Source organism: Atractosteus spatula, chromosome 15 (genome assembly GCF_055471065.1).
Source record: "Atractosteus spatula isolate fAtrSpa1 chromosome 15, fAtrSpa1.hap1, whole genome shotgun sequence".
Taxonomy (NCBI): domain Eukaryota; kingdom Metazoa; phylum Chordata; class Actinopteri; order Semionotiformes; family Lepisosteidae; genus Atractosteus; species Atractosteus spatula.
This window is the reverse complement of record NC_142720.1, coordinates 23,623,640-23,644,352: the sequence shown is the minus strand read 5'-3', so window position 1 is coordinate 23,644,352 and position 20,713 is coordinate 23,623,640. Positions and strand designations below refer to the sequence as shown.

The following is a 20,713-nucleotide window of genomic DNA, read 5'->3' as shown; positions in this document are numbered from 1 at the left end:
GTGATACCATATTCCGATTAGAGTTTAAAGACTAGAAATTTGTTATAATATTCTTTAAATCTGTGCATGGTCTTTTGCTTGTACTACTTTATGGTTGAAAAACTTTTAGAAAACACAATTTAATAAATGCTTACAAAAATGCTTAAGAAAATTTAATTCTAGAGGGAGGGATCATGCAAAGTCGAGGGAGGCAAATGAGGGGCCATTCTTGAAAAGACCATAAGTGAAACTAAATGTTCACCATTTCTTACAAGTGCCCAGTGTTTGGGCCTGCATCACCTTACTGGGAAGCCTATTCCTGACAACTGTAAGTTAGTTCCTTCTTTCCATCCTAAATTAATTCCCTTTTAGTTTCTTATTTTGACCATGTCTATGCTTCACTACTGAGTATGTTATAGTCCCCTGAATTAACCCCAACTACAGTTTACCCCATAGGATTGTATTGTATGTCCTCGAATCAAATCACAGTCTTTGCTCTAGACAGATGAGATTGAGCTCCCTTAACTCATCTGCATATGACAATACACTGAGACCAGGAAACATTGCTGCCTTTCTTTGAACTCTTTCTAAGGCTATAACACCTTTTTGTGGTATGGTGTCCAAAACTGGACAATGAAATATTCAAAGTGAGGTCTGACTAGTGCAATGTAATGCTTAAGCATAGCTTCTCCATATTTAAATTCCACACTGTTGTGCTATATACTCTGTTTGCATTTTTATTGCTGATCACAGTCTTGATAAAGAATCTACACCAACATCCAGATCTCTTTCATGTGTAGCTTCCTACAGATTCCTTCAGATCATTGATGTGATATGTATATGATAAAGTATATGTTCCTAAATCCAGTATGGAGCTATATATTAATATATTAATTCAGCATGTTTACATTTACTGCACCTTTACAATTTACTATTATTAATCCCCTATTACCTCTTAAAATATTAAAGCCCACTTCTACTTATTTATTGTTAATGTACTAAACGAAGAATGAAATATTCTTTTCCGTGTCCCTCTTGGCAGTTCCTATATGTTTTTCAGCTGTGCCAGAAAAAATGCTGGCTTCTCTCAATTACTGTTTTTCTGTTCCCCATCACAATATCTCAATGTACATGAAAAAAAATTGGTTCCCCAATATAATAATGTCACCTTTGCTACATAACTAAATCACAAAAACTTAGACTCCGCAACGGCCAACAATCAAACGTCCGTTCAACACCTACTTCCTGTCTGTGCTACAGCAAAGTGCATCCGTACTGCAACCACAATCAAACAGCAAATATCTACTGTCTCATCGCAAAGCAAGATACAAATACATCTATATACAGTATAGGGCAAAGAGTGGGTAAATTGAAAACAACATACAATAGAGCACTAAACAGAGGAGGCTGCTGGTCTCAGCGCAGTGTTTTTGGAAACAGTGACTGAATTTAACGAGCAGTAGTGGATGGAAAGGGTAATGCTTAGCACTGTGGAGACAGGAGACAAGTGAAATTAATGTCACAACAGGTGAGACCTGGGAAATGTAGGGGCAAAATTATGTTCTGACATAAAATGTTCTGAAATTTACAGTTCAGGTTCTACCACGAATACTTTTTATGGTGCTTGATATTGTAAATACTGATTCATGTTGGTGATGGAAATTTACCTCCCATATTAAATATTCCTGATAAGAATCAAGCTTAAACAGCTTTTCTATTTCATTTTAACATGCTGTTTCGCACTACGGACAAGGGACACTGTGTACTGTGTGTATTGGTTCTTATATCTAAGACCTCCAGCACTGTAGGGATGTCTTCTTGATCTTGACTGCAAAATAAAAAGAATGGGATTATAAACACAGAGAGTGTTTGCAGGTTTCGGTGTGGAGTGGAATAGTGGCAGTGAGTGACCCGTTTTCTGATTCATTTCAACAGACTCCTCTTACGAGCAGACGAACATTGTCACCAGCTGCATAAACCTATTAAAGCTAAGTATGCAAGATGCTGCTGTGCCACAATGCCACTAGGCTTCAGGAGAACAGTCATCCAGGCCATATGTAAGACTGCCAGCAGATGCTACTGAAATTTCTTCTTTAATGCCAACTGTCGAAAAGCCATTAGTAAAGAAACCAGCAGTTATTATTGTTGAATTTGCTGATGCCAGTAGATATGAAAATTCTGCAAAATATATGTAGTACAAAATGTGGCTGATAACTACAATATACAGTAGTACATGCTACCCTGCAATCTGTATTTTTATGCAATTAATACCTTTGCTCCAGGATACAGTGTTTCTCATCACTTAACAATACATACTTCAAAGACTTAATATTATGTTGTGTATTTTTGCTATTCTGCTTTCATTACCTCTTAACTATGAATGTGCAGTTTTGCTGAGCATTTAACTTTATTTCTGTGCAGAAGAACTGCTGTATTATCCAGATATTACTGGGTGTAACAATATTTGATTGCATCTTCTTTCCTTATAGTAATAAGGTTCCAAGAATTTCTAAATGATGCCATTATTAAGTGAATCAAATTCATCTTTAGGCTTTGTGTGGATTCTGTTTGCTTTACAGTAAACTAAGCTCTGGGTGCAGTTTAATAAAGCAGATGGGCAAAGGGGAGTCCTATAGTTCTTGACATAATCTCTGTGCAGTGTCTTGTAATCTGGGATAAGACACATTAATCACTTGCTCTTTGCATATACAGTATATAGGGTTAACACAGGATAGGAGGCTCACAAAACTCAAGAATGGAAGCTGGAATTTTTTCTACATTTGTCATTTTAATAAATGCAGATTGCCTAATTTTTAAATGCTAAGAAATCGTTTTAATATGTGGCCAATTACGTAGTATAAGATAATTAGCAAAACTTACAATTATCCCAGTTAGCAGTTGTATGCACTTCAGTAATATCGATGCACATCTGTTCCTGAGGCAAAGTCTTGGTAAGCAAAACACTTTCATCTAAAAGAGAGCAAGACCTGAAAAAAATGTTAATGCTAAATTGCTTTTTTTATGTTAAATACACTTATTTCAGAAAGAAGCAGAGCACACTGGGGATAAACAAAAGTCAAAAGGCAAAAATCTGAAGGATACTGTATCTTAAGTTCTTCAGCATTATACGATTAAATCACATTAATCTTTCATATACTGTACATACAAAATATCTAATAAAAGGCACACGTGATGGAGGCCCTTGACCTACACTTATTAACAAACATACTGCCCAAATCTAAAGGTTTCTAAGTTTTCAGAAACTGATAATCCAGCAGTGAAGAAAATACTTCTTCCTTAATGGAGCAGAGGTCTTCCCTTTCAGCAAAACACAAACCCATATACAAGTCAAACTGTACACACACACCCATCCGTCTTCTGACTGCTGTATCCATTAATCATCTGGAGTGCAACAGGCGTGGATACTGTCCACCCAGTCCATCGCCGGGCACCGCTCTTACGCTTGGGCCAGTTTTCTACAGTGGAAGCCAATTAACCTGCCAGGGCTGTGGAAGGAACCCCACATAAACAGGGGGAGAACAGTACGATCTCCACGGAGACAGAACCCCAAGTCCAGAACTGAACCCACAGCCCCAGGGTGAGCAGCAAGGCTGGTCCCTGCCACTGTGCTGCCAGGCTACACACAATTTATATCACAATACCATATAAAGAATTGGTGATGCACCTTTTCCAACTGTCATTGTTTATTCTTCATATTCCTATAATACCAAAATATAGATAAATATACTCAAAGCTCTACAGGAAAAATACAATGTGTTCATGAATACAAGGTCTTCACAAAAGAATGCATTTATCATTTTAAAATTCTAACAAACATATTCCTTAGACAAAATGAAGGGGAATTTAAAAGATTTTTCATTGTACTTCAAATCTTAAAAGCAATGATATTAGAAATTATTCCTTTTTCAATACATACAATTATTTTTCTAGTAAGCTCTAGTAAGTAATATTAGAATACATATATCAATAAGGGCATTATTGTATCTACTAATTTTACATTCCTATTACCTTGAAATGTGAATGCCATACAGTCTTTCTAAATCTGTTGTCTAAAAGCTTTGTAACCATTACAGCAGTAAATGTAATTCTTATATTTTTAACAAGAGATGTCTCGAATTTTATAGAGCCAAGTAAAATTTACAGGTGATGACAGGAGTGATTTTTGAACTAGTCTTGTCTTCCTGAGGATTTGGAAAGACTGAAGCTGAAAGCTAACTGAAGGACAAAATAACTTGCGATATGACTGCATGTGTTTGAGGCATCAAGCTGCCTGAATGGGTGTTCTCTACTTGGAGTCTGTAGGGAGGAAAAGGCATATTTTGTATCTCCCAGGGAAGCCCTAACCCTTAAATAAATTAAGAAAAATAGACACACTGAGATCTTGGTGAATCTTAATAAATGCAGAGTGCTTATACCGTACATTATTTAAAAAAAAAAAACAGGTCTGGAGGTTCAAGCCTTTGAACACCAAAATAAGTTGTTTTCAAAATGGGGGCTAATCAAGGCAGCAGGCTGTAATTTTGTCTTCAATTGGATTTAATCATCTCTCTCCACTTCAGATTTAGGTCCTAATTGGCTTGAGCACACAGAGCAATGACATCAAGACTTAGATCAGTAATCCCATCAAAAACCCTATTGGTTCAGCTCCTGATACAGCCTCTTCACATTTCCTAAACAATTCAGACACAGCACGTTTTGGGAGAGGGACTGTGATTGAACTTTTCAATTCATCCTAAATCGCACACAGAACGCCACACTCCACCCCTGGTCGTGAAGTTCCCAAATCCTCCAGGTGCCATACTTGCCTTCAGACAGTGACTGATGACTGTAGTGATGCCAATCCAATCCAACAAGGGATTCGATAACGTATTGCAAGTAGAGCTTGGAGAAAAACAACAAACTGGCACTCCAGGACATTGGGAAGGAGTGTCACTGGGCATAGAAACCGTATGCACTTCTAAACAGACTACAACAAGTTTCCCAGCTATGTCTTCCCACTTGCTTTCAGCAAGGGTCTCTTTGAACATTCATTATTTTGTTACCATATGCTCCTTTCTGAGACTATTGGCAGTTTATCCTCAAATGAGGTGTAGCTTGGCATCACAGAATCTTACAAGAAATAATCTGGTAACAATCTGCTGACAGAGCAAGTGAGAATCTCATTAGCAGCTGCAGCACCAAAGGACTTTTAAAAGGAAAGAGTAAACATTTCTCATGAAGCAAAATTAAGTTCTAAAATTCATATTCAGAGAAACTAATTTTGGAATTCCACTGCTCTTCTTCATGTGTGGTGGATTTTTGCTGGGATCTGTAAATTCTATCCTATAAGGCTCTGTATACTATTCTGCATTTTACTACAGTATATTGCATATTCCTTTGATTTGGTGTTTTCATGTTTTTTTAAGAGAAATAAAATAAGGTAAGCATAACAACTATTTTAATAAATTTCAAGTAAAGAATAATTAAACTAAAGTATTAACAAAAGCTGTGGCCACACAGGAAGCAGTGTGAAAGCAGACAAGAGGGTAACAGTCACAGTCATGGTTGTTACTATCTCTATCCTTAAACTTTCCTCACTTTTGCATCCAATTTCAAAACAGATTTTCAAAACTGTTGTTTCCTAGAGTGAACTCAAGACTTTCCGGGCTCCTACTGTGGTGTACAAAGCCTTACTGGCTACGAAAATCTTGAAGAGATTTGGCTTGACCTGTTAAGCTCCTTGTGTTTCCAAAATACTGCCATGCTAAAGAAAGACCGCAAAACAGTAGAATACAGTACATCTGCAGTAGAGAGCAAGGATTTCTGGTCTCTGAATGCAACTTTTTCCATCTTTTAGAACCAAGTTAATCTGGAATGAAGAGTTTTATATGGAATACACTGTATATAGTGGCACATTTTTGTTTCTTTTCTTGTTTGGAGTATTCTGTTTTAGGTTCCCCAGAATGAATCCATTAATTTCAGTAGTGTTATCTGAACCTGCATGCAGTGTGGTGGATTCCTTAGGTTGAGAAAGAAAGGGCTGCAGCTGTCAGCTCACAAACACTGCATCACAACTTTGAATGTTTCTGTTAGAGACCCAGTTAATCTCAAAAAAGCAAAAAAGGTAACATAGCACAGTTCATTATACTCAAAATAAATTTTATTTCAGAATGCTGTGTTAGTAAACTACTTAAGGTTTCTGCTGGATAATAGTTCATTTTATTTTATAAAATTTTAACAATTTTTTTCCATTTTAAAAAGTGAGGTAAATAGGAAAAACTACTGGAATTTTTTAAACAGTTCTATTCACATTGTCATTGACTAACAATATGCATGAAAGAGTAAGTGAGGGATCAAAGCTGACACAGATTTCTAAACTCAGAAACAGACCTAATTGCTATCAAAAATTGTATTAAAACTGTTATGCTCAGTAGCATAACCTCGATCTAGTGCTGTCAAACATTGTGAAAGAACAGAGACATCCATTTCATCCATCCATCTTCTAACCACTTCATCCAACTCAGGGTCACGGGGAGCTGGAGCCTATCCTGGCAAGCAATGGGAGCAAGGCAGGATACACCCTGGACAGGACGCCAGTCCTTCACAGGGCAGGCTCAGAGACTCGCTCACACCAGGACCAATTACCCTTTCAACTGAGCAACAGTGCTGCTAACAGCCAATGCAGTTTAAGACAAAACATATTTAATATACTGTTCCATACAAGAAACTGTATTACTGGTAGCCCTTAGTTTTTAGCTGTTTTTGTAGTGCATTTTTGCTCTGGGTACAAGTCTGTGAGGCCTCAGCTCTTCAGTGCTTTTGATCACTGAAAGCTACCTGTGGATATTGCAGTTTGCCTATTTTTAATCTCCCCGTCAGGGATTTTATAATAATTACACTGTAGAAATGCTGAATTACTACACATTCTCCATGCTTTACTGTTAAAAACCTTGCCAATGGCTCTCCTATTGCGAGAGTATAGATATCGGAGATGAACTAGAATATTATATTATCATATTTACTCAGAACTAAGTCTTCATTTAAAACTGTGCTGTCTGTACAATATTTTAAGAATGATCATTTTTGAGAGTCTAGACTGTCTGCCCTTTAATTGGCATTTTATGGAAAAAGTCTTCCTATATAGAATAAAATCCAAAAAACAAAACCATATTTAAAATGTACTCCAAAACCTGCCAAGCAATAAGTATTAATTAAACAATTTTTACACTGGCTAACTTTAATGTGCTTACTTAGCCTCAGTAGGTATTTAATGTAAACTAAGTATATCATAGACTCTCAACTCATTATACATTAGCTCTGGAGTGTCTGAATTACTAAATTGTGTTTGTTGCGCCTGACTGCCTTTTGAATGAAGCTAAAATTGGTTCTGCCATGTGCCCTGGAATTCTCAATAACTTAACTGGACTGCTGCCATTTCTTAGTTAAAAAAACATCATTGTGTATTATTTTATTGCTGATTGTACTAATAAAGTTTTACAAAGTGTCTATCTGAGGGTGGCCAGGTTGATGTCAGGAATCGAAGCTATGCCTCAAGCTGACTGCAGTCAGGAGTTTCTATGGTAGCACACCCGAGAGGGGTTGCTCTGGCTTGTCCCACAAAACAGACATTTTTATTAAGGACTTAAACACTTTGTATTAAGGACACCAATCCATCACAGGACTGAGACGCAAACGCAGACATGCACACTCACAGGAGCCAATTAACCCATCTGTTTTGGACTGTACAAGAAAACCCCACACTGGCATGGGGAGAAGATACTGTACAAACTCCAGCCAGATAGCATGCTTGGAATTGAACCCAGAGCCCCAGTGTCCGCCTGGAATTTCCACCCCTTAAACATTGTTATATCTCTGCAGCAGGACATAGCAGGAGCCTGGTTCAGGTTTTACATTGAAGCTAACCTCCTTGGCTTTGAGAGTGAACAGTCAAATTTCTTATATTTCTTAATGTGTCCAAGCAGCAGACAAACATATGAAAAAAACAGAAGGTGGAAATGTTGTTTTGGTCTTCAGAGGTCAGAATTTTCAGTTCTAGGCCTGGGAATGATTTGAAAACCTTGTTCTAGGTGACTACTAACTTGGATAAAAATCTGGGACAAATTGATCAATTAGAAAAAAATCTGCATCATGTTTTGTGAAAACTGGACCTGGAATGAAATTTCACGCATATAATAAAAAATCATACAAATATTGAAAATAATAACAATAAAAACCATTGCAATTGCTATAAAAACCTTTAGACACTGCTAGAGAGCCTTTATGTGCTGTTATGCAATGAAAAAAAACCTCAGAGTTGCCTTCTGGTGTGAAGAAAAGGACCACTGATAAGAAACTGATAAAAAAACGACTGATTACCCCTTCTGAGTCAATGATTGACAGCTAAAAGGCAGGCGGAATACAGCCTGAGGCTTCTAGAGGAAGTCTTACCCCCTAAGGGCCCTGAATGGCTGAAAATACAATGAATGACGGTGCTTTTTACCAATCAGATTGCCTTATTTCTGGTGGTCCTGCTTCAAACATTTACTACAAAGTCAATAACGTTCAATAGCCTCCAGGTCTGGAGATAAGCTAGTCTAGGGTTCTGTGGATATATACCAAGCTTCAGAATAAGGTAAAAACATGGGATATATATATTTTTTTGCTGGTTTTTGCTTTTGCGGTCTTGTTTTGCTGGCTTATTGATTACCTTATCGATGCATATTGGAAGTTTGGAAGTGCGTCATCAGATAAAAAGTGACTTTGTGATCGATTGTCTTGATTTTTATTTAAAAAAAACATTTTTTTTTAAGTTTCGGTGGCAACATCCTACCCATGCTGTGATACAAGCTCTCTGGCCCTTCTTTGGGTGTGGTAATACATTCTCTGGCTTAACAGATTTGTACAGACGCCTTTCTTAAGACCAGATATTACTGATGAGATCACCTTAGACATAATTTATTTCTGAGCCTAAAATTAATTAATGTTATTATTACCAACCAGTAACAGGTCCACCTGTGGCAGAACTCTAACCTTTGATGGGATTTAAACTGGGAGTTGTTTTTATGTTCTTTGTTGTGTACAGAGTGCAGGAATTGGGTCTGCTCAAATCATGAATTCTTCTTCAGAGTAGAAGAATTCTTCCCTTTTGGGAGTGATACTACTCAAACTATCATAATCTGTATATTTCTGTCCTTCAAAAGCAAAGCAGTAAAGGATGTGAAATGGTACAAAAGAACCACAACAAGGGAAAAAATGCATTGTTGAAAAATATCAAGTTTGAAAATCAGGATTTTGAATTCTTAAACAGGTTTTTAAAGAAATTTCCATGCACAGCTTGAAAACATAAAAGGCTGAAATTGACAATTTTATCTCTCAAACGATCATCTATACTATCTCAATTTTAAGTTTCAGTGCCGATATTGGATTATTACTACAATATACAGGAACTGACACAAAGGACTCCTTTGCTTGCATGAAGTTCAAGAACTATAAATTGCAATGTAAAAGAAGGCATACATAGATGGGCAGGATTCAATGTCTCTGAAACAGGTTTATGTCTTTGTCAATGAAACTGAAGTGATGTTCCTTTCAGATGAGATTATAGACCTTTAAAGGTCTGTGACCTAACCACTGTCACTCCTGTTTGGAACTCGCCTTCTGTAAGACTCAAAAAATATTACTGAAGCAGGCAAGTACAATAAGCTGAGGCGACAGCATCAGGCACAGCAGGGTCACACTCAGCCAGACAGGGCCTTTGTGTGGTTGCTGCATCACACACAGCAGATGAACAGAGCGTCTTTAAACCTGCCAGCATTTGCGCACAATGGTGCCGTGCTCACAATGAACATGTCTGGCCTACCTGACCAGCTGCTATCAAGTCATCCGTTATCAGAAAGAGACGCGGACACATCTTGTACTTCTTGGACACATCTTTTACTATAAAAAATAGATTTCATTTGTTACAATCTATTTAAGAAATTTGTAGTGCATTGTAAGGGCATAATAAGCGAGACATGAAGTGTGTGCAAAGCACCTCTATAGCACAGTACAGTATGTGCTAATCAAATTGTGGTCACTTACAGAAGTACTGCAGCTCATGTACCTCTTAACATTCACCACGAAGGCCGTTGGATAGGTTATAAACAAGGGGAGGCCATTCCACTCAATCTAGATTATATGGTTGCTAATAGCTAAATCAGCCTAGGGCTTTATCCTGCTGTTTCTCAAGGGAAGCCAGAATATCAGCTTCTACAATGCAGCTGAATAGAATCACACTAGGAAACCTGTGTGGAGATGGACTGAAATTCCATCCAAAACTTGATAAAATACTAATTACGCTGAAAGTTTTGTTCAGAGATGGTAACTTTACAACATCAAATGGAAAATAACCCCTTTATTCAACATCGAAGGATTGTATAATTCTCTTGCAATTTTCTTTTAAATTTAACCATTTACGGACTTCTAATAATAATAGTTAGATAATAATATCTAATAATCCCTTTGCCCTCGGATTCTATTCTACGTTCCGCACTGTAGTTCAGATGAGAGGTCATATTAGAGGATTTTAGGCTTTTGGAATTTCAAATTTTGTTTGAATATTCAGGTGGGTCTTGTGGGGCTGTAATACTTATTTTGAACAGCAGAAAGTCATGGGGGGATCGAGAACGTCTTTGCCAATAGCCGACTCGGTAACACAACAGAGGAGACTCTATGGCACTTGTTATTGTGTTGCCCTGCCACTTTCATGTTAATGATCCCCTTGTTTCTTCTCAAAAAGGACTACAATGATGAGATCCGCCAGGAGCAATTAAGGGAGCTTTCTTACCTGAATGGATCGGACGATTCTAGCCGAGGGAGGAGTATTCGGGGCCGAGGTATTCGCCTCCCCCCTGCAGCAACAGCAACCAGGTACTGCACTGCCCCTACAAGGGATGGTCCAACATTGTTCGTTCAGGCTGTTAACCAAAATCCTCATTCATTTTTTTTAAAGATCCAGGAATTCCCAATAGGTAGGGCTTCTGTTTTTTTCCAGTTTTATTTTTGACCACTCTGGTTGCTTTTCCATGTAAAAAGAAAAACTGATCACAATTAAACGGTCTAAGTAACCTCTATATGCTAAGTATACTGAGCATCCTAATTCCAAAAACACAGACCTTCTTTTTAAAAACAAAACCTTGCAGCTTGCCGACATGGGTACAGTGGTTCAGCACTCTGGGAGTGAGCTTGTCAACCAAAGCTTTACTGTCTTTATATTCTAAACTCTCACCCTCCGAAATGTACTGTAATTATTTTCCTTGTCTTACAAGGAGAGCTAGAGTACTTTATGCAATACAAAGTTTAAGAACAAAACATTTCAAAAACTTCCACTGACCATAATCCACAACCACTTGTCTCCTAGTTCCTCAACTATCACTGTATGGAAGTATAAATACTACAAGGCCCATGAGTCGTTAAATGCACCGAGCTTCAAATGAAACTTAGAACTGCAACTAATTCTCAAAGTTATCATATGCAAACTTATAGCAGGAGCTATTTTTTGTAGCAGGAGCACTGACAGTTTACTAAACATTGTCCTGACAAAGGTGAATTCACCTGTGTTGATTGTGGTTAACATTTGTGAACAACAGGACTGATCAGCAGGTGCTCTACTAAGTCATGGACTCTTAGGACATGTGAATATCATGGGAAGCAATACAAGCTGTACATTTATGATGCAGGCTTTGAGCCAGGTTGCAGTCTTGTGGTAATCTCCTCTCAGAGAGCCTGGTCAAATATGTTCAATGGTCTTTGAGCCCTACATGCTGCATGTCGTTTAATCGATTTGCATAAATACTGAACCTTTCCGGTTCACATATTGTTCTGCACATCTGAGGTACACTTGCAGACATCCTTCAGGGTGGTCACTAAGAAAGACTTGACTGGTGGTGAATCTGCTTAGTCCAACACCTGATGGCAACAGAGAAGTCATCGTTCTTGGGTTTCATCAGGTTCGATATTCAACAGGTTAAATCATCTCATCACTTGTGCCCAAATGCATCTTTCCTCTAATGAAGTGATTTAGTGCTTATGCAACAAAGTCACTCGAATGTATCTCACCCAGTCATGAAGGAGCTATTAATCAAAACTACTCTAAAAGCATTGAATCAATATCCTACATCTTTGTTCTAAAAACGTACATGTATTACTAGAATTAAATGTTTCCTTTGGTGATAATACTGTATGTATGCAACATACAGTAAGAGTGGTAATATCATGTAGGTGAAAGTGATCTCTGTGTATACTGTAGAAGACACTATAGTTTTGTGCCTTACAGTGTGCCTCATGGCAGTATTTTATACAGAACAAAATATCGAGCTACAAAGGGGAAAAACTAAGCTTTTACCGTTAGCTTTTTATCAGGTGAAGGATTTTGGTGTCCTGGGCTTGTGATCTCTATTTTTTATGCACACAGAAATTTGAATGTTTCTAATGACAATCCCCAAAGAATTGTTGGATTCAGTAACAGCTTGCACCGCTTCAGGTGGTACTGTAAAAAATGCATGTTAATTTAAATATCTACTGCACTCACTTCTAGAAAATTATTTTTCATTATTTAAAATGACAAAAATATTCTTTTGGTATCTGTTTGTAGTTTACTTGACAGTACTCTTCTTAACAAATGTCTAGATTTTTTTAAGTTCTTTTTTTAAGAACTTTAAGTTCTACTGTCATACTTCTGCTAGTATATGTGGATCTGTTCCAGAAAAGAACTCTTGTGACCCAACAGCTCACACAGAGTCTGTGAGTATTTATCCCTTGCACCACAGAGCCTCCCTACAGATATAACCCTTTCAATGCCGAGATTCTTGAGCAACCTGTACCAGTTGGACCAATTTAACACAGAGCACCCTAGGACTAAATGTTTTTGTGTGAAATGCATTCTTCGCCGCTTTTGAGCCCTAGAGATGAGTATATTTTTAGCTCTTTTTGGCCCAGCTTTCCGGAATTTGTAAAGCATACAGACATTAAAATCCGCTAGAAATGTGAAATCCAGAATGTGGTGTCCTATTAAGTCATAGAGCTTAAACACTATTACACAAAGAGCACATTACACGAATAGTATCTCTTTTTTTTGTCTCTATGTACTGTAGGTTTTATTTCCTGGAAGGGCCTGTTTTTTTTTGTACTGCTTGCTAAAGAATAGAATAGATTCTTCATACAAGGTATTCTTTATATATAGAAGGTTATTTTGGAATAGTTCCACAGGATTCATGTACAGCCTTGGATTCGTATCGTACACTTTGGTCAAATATAACAGAAGCCACAGCATGCTGTGTAATAACCACCTCCCTTCCCAGCATGGTGAACACGCACAGACAGCTGTTTAAATATGTATATTATTCATCTATGGATTAGTGTCTCCATGAAAACCATCCAGTCTTTTCTCAAGAATGGTTTGTGTTCTCTGATCTATACAGCGTGTAAGTGTTTTTTTAATGCTAATAGGATTGCTGTGTTTAATGGAATATGCGAATACCATGATTGTGCTTTCTGTCTTTGTGATGCATTCAGTAGGACATTTAATAACCATGACACGGTTGGAGAGGGTGATCCATTTTTCTAAAGGCTGTCCTTTTCAGTTGCAGAGAAATGTATTGTCACCCTTCGGTTGAAACAATCCTATTCACTAATTCATAAATATTCTTGATTAACAGTTATATACTTTTTAAGTTGTTTGAACATCCATTGACTTGAGGTGAATTGTTCAAACAGGGGTACCAATACTAATATCTACTGTTGAGATATTTAAAAGAAATAACAATTAATACTGTTTCAAGGAAGAGCAGCACAGTGGTGCAGTGGTCAGCATTGCTACCTCACAGTGCTGGAGCCCTGGGTTCAGTTCCAGACCTGGCGTGCTGTCTGTGTGGAGTATGTTCTCCTAATGTTCACATGGGTTTTCTCTGAGTGTTCTGGCTTCCTCCCACAGTCCAAAGACATGCTGGTGGATTAATTGACTTCTGGAAAACTGGGCCTGGTGTGAGTGTGTGTGTTTGTGCTCGTCTGCTCTGTGATGGACTGGTGTACCCCTGCCTTGTGCCCACAGCTTGTCAGGATAGGCTGCATAGATAAGATGTTTATGGTTTCATGGGTTTTTACCTGACAAGGTGTCTATTTCTCAGTCTCTGATGCACTGTGGCAGACAGGTGACTGTGCTGATTGCTTCTGCAGTCAATGCTAAAAACTACAGGCCTTGCAAAAGATGGCATTAGGTGTGGAGAAGGAAAGTGAAATATCCTGTATGATCTTGTCATTTAACCATAGTTTTGGAGTCCTGGCTGGAGTTTGTTTTGTGAATTCACATGTGCACACATCTTGACAAATCTGGTCAGTTTAGACCCTTTGTCTCTGTCACAGTGTTAAAACATCACACTGTAAACGAAGACGTTAATCTTAACTGGGCACAGACACAGGACGCGATGGCTTTCGATGGTCTTTCCAGCTGCCTGCCATTTTACCACGACTCACGTTTCCCAACCGTCTCTGCTTCCAGGGGTCGTGGTGGAGCCATCCCTCCGCCCCCTCCAGGAAGGGGGGCTACAGCACCCAGGGGAGCCCCAGGCACCCGCGCGTCATTGCCAGTGCCTGCGTCGGCCAGAGGCGTGCCCGCCCCCAGGGCTCGTGGGACGCCTGGAGCTCCAGGGTACAGGCCTCCGCTGCCGCCAGCGACGCACGAGCCCTACGATGATTATGTAAGTTGTCTGGCTGCCCCAGGGGGCTTGTACACCACCGAGAGCCAGTGGGCTGCACCACCCGAAACCCCCACTCCCAGCTCCGTGCATCTCGTGCCGCGGGAGGTTTCATTAGGAAACGGCTCGGCCGCATGTTCCGCTTGCAAGAACTGTGGTCACACAACTTTCATCAAGTTGAATTGTTCTTAGCGTTCGTGATGAGTAGAGAAGAAATGCACATGATAGGTTGTTACTTGGAGGCATTTAGAAGAAGTCAACAGCTTACTAAGGTTAATAAAGCTTAATGAAGAGCAACATCCTCGCAATCAATTTCTACACAGCTTCCCTATAAAAAGGCCTCCTGTGCCCCTGTTTGCAGTTCAGACTGTTTACATGGGAAAAAATGGGAGTGAAGGGTCATTACCAAATCAGAGTTAATAATGAGAGACGTCTTATTGTTCTCACATCAGAGGGACAGATACCAGACACCAGATAATAATAAATTCACAGATTCTGGAAATATCTAAAACACAAGCCTCCATGTTCTTTCAGTACTTGCGTCTCACATTTATGTACTCAAAAGTGAGGGATGTGCTTGTAATGGAAACCTATACATGTAAGGTGCATTAATAGTAGAGTTCAATATTTACACATATTGTGAATCTAGGCTAGTAGTCCTTCGCGTGATTAATAGTAAAGAAGTAATTTTGGGAAGACACCTACAGCATTACAGCATTGAATATCCTATGATAAAAATTTTAAAAATGCATTTTGGCTTTCTCAAATTTTAATTACACTGATATTTAATGACCCTTCTAATATTCATTATTAATATAATGAATATGCTTTAACTGAGCATTGAAATGTAACCATTTTCCTCCTGGAGCTTTAGAAGAGAAGAGAACATTAGTTTAGTATCCAGGTGAGGTTTTCTAGTCCAGAGCCGAAGGATCTCACAACTGTTCATTTCCTAGAGCAGCACACTCTTCCGTGTCTGAGTGTGCAGATGCTGCACGTTTAGTTATGTGAAAGCCATCTGTCTGGTTGGAAAAGACAGTCTATTACACTGAGATACTGTGAACATTACTCATTAATCACATAACTAAATGACAAAAGTAAACCTAGAGAAATGAATCACAGGAAAGGACTCTTCTGCTAACTCTTGAACACTCGAAAAAGAGACCCACTTTTGTTGCCTGTAAACATTTGATTATTCATAAACATCAAAGATTTTGAATGCAGTTTAACATATTTCATAATACCATAATATTTTGGAATACCACCTCTCCATCCCTTGTTATTTCCAAATACCTTTAAAGGACAGTATATTTATATTATATTTTTTCACCATGGATTATATTTATCTGAATGTCTGTAACTAAGAAGACTCCTTTTCAAAACTCTATAGATATGGTAAAATTAAACATTAAGTGAATACTAGTGTATGGCAAAGACAAAATGTGAGAGTGACATGCACACAAATGCTTGAGTTGAAGAATCTGTGTCTTGTCCAGAGGGCATGATTTGTTTCATTGAGATCATTAGGGCTTCTTGCTCTTAAAATATATTTTTCCTTATGGGTAATAACCTGCAGTGCCCTGGTTGCAGTTCAGTTTTATAAAAGTTTCCTTTCTGGTCATTTTTATAGCACATACAATAATGTCTTTCCAGACTTCGTATACAGTTGAAGTCAGTAGTGTTAGCACTTCTTGTCTTAAATCTGTTAAGTCACCAAAATCTTACTATTACTATGGCAGAAATGAATGTCTAATTTTAAGGTGGTTTTATAAAAAAAGTAAAGAGAGTCTAAAGAATTAAAATGATTAGTTAAGAAACTGATGAATAACCTAGCTTTGGATGTATGGATTCAGTGCTCTGATCTATGACTGTATTGTTCTGCATCATGTCATTATCTCATAGGTAATTTCCCAACATGCAGCAGAGCACGTCTCATTTGCATATGGTACATGCCAGGAGATTCTGTAATAGTGGTTACAATTTATTGTGTTTTTTGTGTTAAAAGTAAATGCTTTGTTTTCTTTAGGGAGGAATTGCAATTGGTCATTTATTTTTTTTATATTTGTAAGTGAAAAATGAGAGCTGGAATAAAATGAGTAACCACATGGGAGAAAAGAGGAATGAGCTCAACACTGCTGTAAGCACAGCATGTTCCATGCACACACCTAGGACTGCTTAATTGTACCACAGCCAAAAGCATGTGTGCATGAATTCTAGCCAGCATGCAGCAGTGCCTGAAGTATTCGAGAGCTGTGAGCTGCGTAAAGGAGGAGAAGAATTTAAATTGTTGTGATTTTGTATCATTTCCTTCTTTTATGAAGACTGTTGTACCACACAGATAATTTAAAGGATTAAGGGTTGAGGAGTTAATTATAGTATTTTACATATGCCGTTGCTCAATAACAAAGACTGTCTTAAATTAGCATCTTTGGGATTGATCTGAAACTTTTGTACACGAAACCATCTTCTTTCATGTTTCAGGTACAGAACACTGCTTTTTTTCTGAGAAGCTTGTGGTTTAATTTGACAAATGAACAGGTGCAGTGGGAAAATGTGCTATATTCTGAACCTTGTATCAGGAAGCAGGAGAATTCATGTGCATAATCATCTTAAACTAAAGCACATTCCTGTAAGAATATTCAAATGTCAAAATGCAAAGGGGCTCGTTTAAATGACAGGAAAGACATATTTGAGGGTGGGGTTGCTAGGCTGCAAGTTTCATTATTTTAATTTTATAGGGTTCTAGAGAATGCATTTTATCTCTCTGCCACCCCCCCAAACTTTGGTCCTCTTACTTATTAAGTGTTGTAGGATGCCTAGAACTCACCATCCAGACCTCTTTAATATGACTGTGGAGCAGCTCCCCCGAAGTCCTCTTTTATTGGGTGTTCAGAATCCCGTGACCTATTTTCAGTTTAATTCTAGACTCGGTCATCAGTCAATGAGATAAGGATTACCCACAGTTGGGTTGTGCACAGCTGATCAAGTGCTCCACAGTTTGGCCACTTTGGGTCAGCCAAAATATCGCCACGTTTCCGAGCAAAACGTCCCACACAGCTGCAGGCCTGCAGCGATGTCAGAGAGAGATGCACAGCACCTCTGATCAGCCCAGCTCTTCTGGGAGGTGCTGTGGAGCTCCTAACATGGTCAAATGTGAATGGATCAATTGTCAGGCAGGTCAGAGGAGAATACCTGTTCCCTGTGCATTACAGGAGCAGGTGCTGTGAGCCGAGATGTACAGTAAACACATTATTCAAAGTGGTGTGGATGTAAAATTTTGCATGTTTTGGAGGAAGGCATCCTCGTCTCTTCTCTCCCTCCATAACGGTGTGTTCACCTGACAGGAGTAATGCTGGGGCAGGTAAAGGAAGTTCTTCTCTGAGGTGCCTGTTGCCTAGCAATGTGACTTCAGCTCTTTGCTTATACATGATATTAACGTATGAGAATATAGCAAAAGGAAATAACCAAGTGTTTTTGTAAGAAAACTTTGTAGTAAAGATAATTGTTCTTCAGGGTTGCAAAAATGTTTTAATCTTTCAAGTAGAAAATTCAAAATGTCATTTTAAGCAGTCAGAATTACAGAATAATTGTTCTAATATTAAACAAGCATTGCAGTAATAGTTCTGTTGTAAAATAACAATGCCCCTTTATCTTCCTAAAATCTCATAACTCAATTCAAGAAGTATTGGATAATCAGCAAAGGTGGCTTTTTTTAAATTCACAAATTACATTAATATCTTCTGTAATTGCTTTTTAACAATAGACATAGTTACAACCCTAAGGTTACAGTTCTGAGGTTAACTAATTATGGAAATGTGATTCAAGATTTCTCCATGCAGAACTCCTACCTTAATAAAACAGATGTACAGCATGCAATTCCATCAAATTGTATGATACTATTACACATGAAATCTGCAGTGTGTAGAATTTTTAAAACTTTGCTATAATTGTTAGAAATCTAGCCTCGTCTTCGAAATCTAGCAACATTCATGAAAAATCTTTTTGTCATTCAGAGCAAATATGATAACCTTCATGGCAAATCTTTTTGCATTACTTTAGTTTATTCTAGACAATGGTTTCTGATGTTTTTTCGATTGGACATATTTCAATCTTTTCTTTCTTTGGATTCTCTCAGATAAGCTACGAAAATATAAAAATAATGACAACAGCTTGTGTAGTATGATGATCATATTTAACTAAGGATGACTGTTATGTTTCTGTTTTAAAAGTTTTGTGGTTATCACTGAAGTTTACCAGTGTATTCTTTCACAGTCCACAATTTTCCTATCAACAGATTCCTGTTTGTTTGCATTATTTGTCTCATCTGTATTAGCAATACACATGTAATTACATTAAAGTCTAAGTGACATCCATAGATATACTGACATTTTTTAATCTTCCTATAAAATGTCAGCCAAAGAAAATATTCCACAGTATGTATTATAATTATACACACTTCATATGATGTATGACACCGCTCAATATTGAGATATTTAAGTGGGAAAAAACTAGTGTGCTATTAACAAAGCAGTACATATATAAAGCATCTTTCCTGCATTCTGAAAACACCAAGCTTCAAGGCAGTTTCCATAATGGTTTAATTAAGCCAGGTTAGATTAATAATATTACTTTGCCAAACATGAGGGACCCATTTTAATTTAGCACCAGCACACAACATACAGCAGGTTCCAGGTCTATGAATATGTATGCCTTATAGTGTAGGTGAGGTTATTTCAGGATGTCCAATGAGGAAATATTTTTAAGCTTGTACTGGACTGTGAAATATGCCCACAATGTCAAAAATATAAATTATTAAATGTACTAAAATAATATAATCATTAAAATAATTAGCATAATTGTAATTACAGCACTTCAAAACTAGTCTAATACATGAGTATAAGAAATTTAAGGACAAAATAAACTTCATGCTGCAATGGGGTGAATGCCCTGTCCTCATCTTTTCATTCTCCTCAACTTTAAGATATAGCAGTGTATAGCATATACTGTATAGCAGTGTAAAAATATATGCAGTAATGAAGTTTTCAACAGGCTTAAAACTCAACATAATCATGGATTTAAATCCATGAGAATACCCCCCTCCTCAAAAAAAACTTTTCATGTGTCCAGTCTAAGAATCAGCAGTGAAAAACAAATCAGAGGACACAAATGAAAAATAAATAGAAGTACATTTAAAATTTAATACAGGAGGAGCTTATTTACATGAAAGGTCGTGGGAGCAAGGAACCAGATACATGACCATGTGTTAATAAATTTACGAACAATAAATGTTGTGAATTAAGTTAATGTATTGTACATGTATGTGGTCTTTTAATTTCCTATTAGCAATCAAAGGGCTAGATGAGACAAGTGGCCTTCTCTTGTTTGTAACTTTACTAATCTTCTGTTAGTATACCAATGAAGGACATCTGGCAGCTCCCATCCCTAAGACCAATGGAAAGAAAGCCAGGAGGTTGCTGTTTGCCCCTCAGAACATAAGAGCAGACATATGTACATTTTCCTGCAGAAATTCACTTGGCTCCTTGACACCTATCCGCATTTACAGAATTATATTATTGTGAGTTTTGCTGGCATTCATGATATCTGCGTAACAGGGCACTAAGCTTGTGACATCACGGTGACATCACTGTATTGAAAACCAGACAGTGGAGAATTATCTAGAAAATTGAAAATCTGTCTAGAAAGCGCAGCTGTCACTTTGTATGTACCACACCTGCAAGTGACCATGAGCAAATCTCAGCAGGAACAGAGCATATTTGCACAACTCTGAAACCACCCTTTCTTACCTTCAGGACTGGGTGGAAGGGAATGTAGCTGGTCTGTCACATGATGACAAAGTAAGTGGGTGGATGTTCTGTAGGCAGTGCAGTACTAAAACTGCAACATCAGCACAGAGCCCAAAAAGGCAATATCCCTTATGAAATTCCCATCTAGCCAAAGTGGAATATAGAATCTGGCATTCTAATTTTCATAGTGTTGGGATGCTT

General features: G+C 37.9%; 1 protein-coding gene across 1 annotated transcript in view; it reads left to right on the top strand.

The window, feature by feature from the left end:
* Window positions 1-20,713, top strand: part of khdrbs2 (KH domain containing, RNA binding, signal transduction associated 2) — a 104,391-nt gene that overhangs the window by 61,465 nt on the left and 22,213 nt on the right. The window contains exons 5-6 of the mRNA XM_088933984.1: window positions 10,757-10,887; window positions 14,513-14,711. Of these exons, the coding sequence (XP_088790110.1) occupies window positions 10,757-10,887; window positions 14,513-14,711 (330 nt within the window). The remainder of the gene's footprint in view (window positions 1-10,756; window positions 10,888-14,512; window positions 14,712-20,713) is intronic.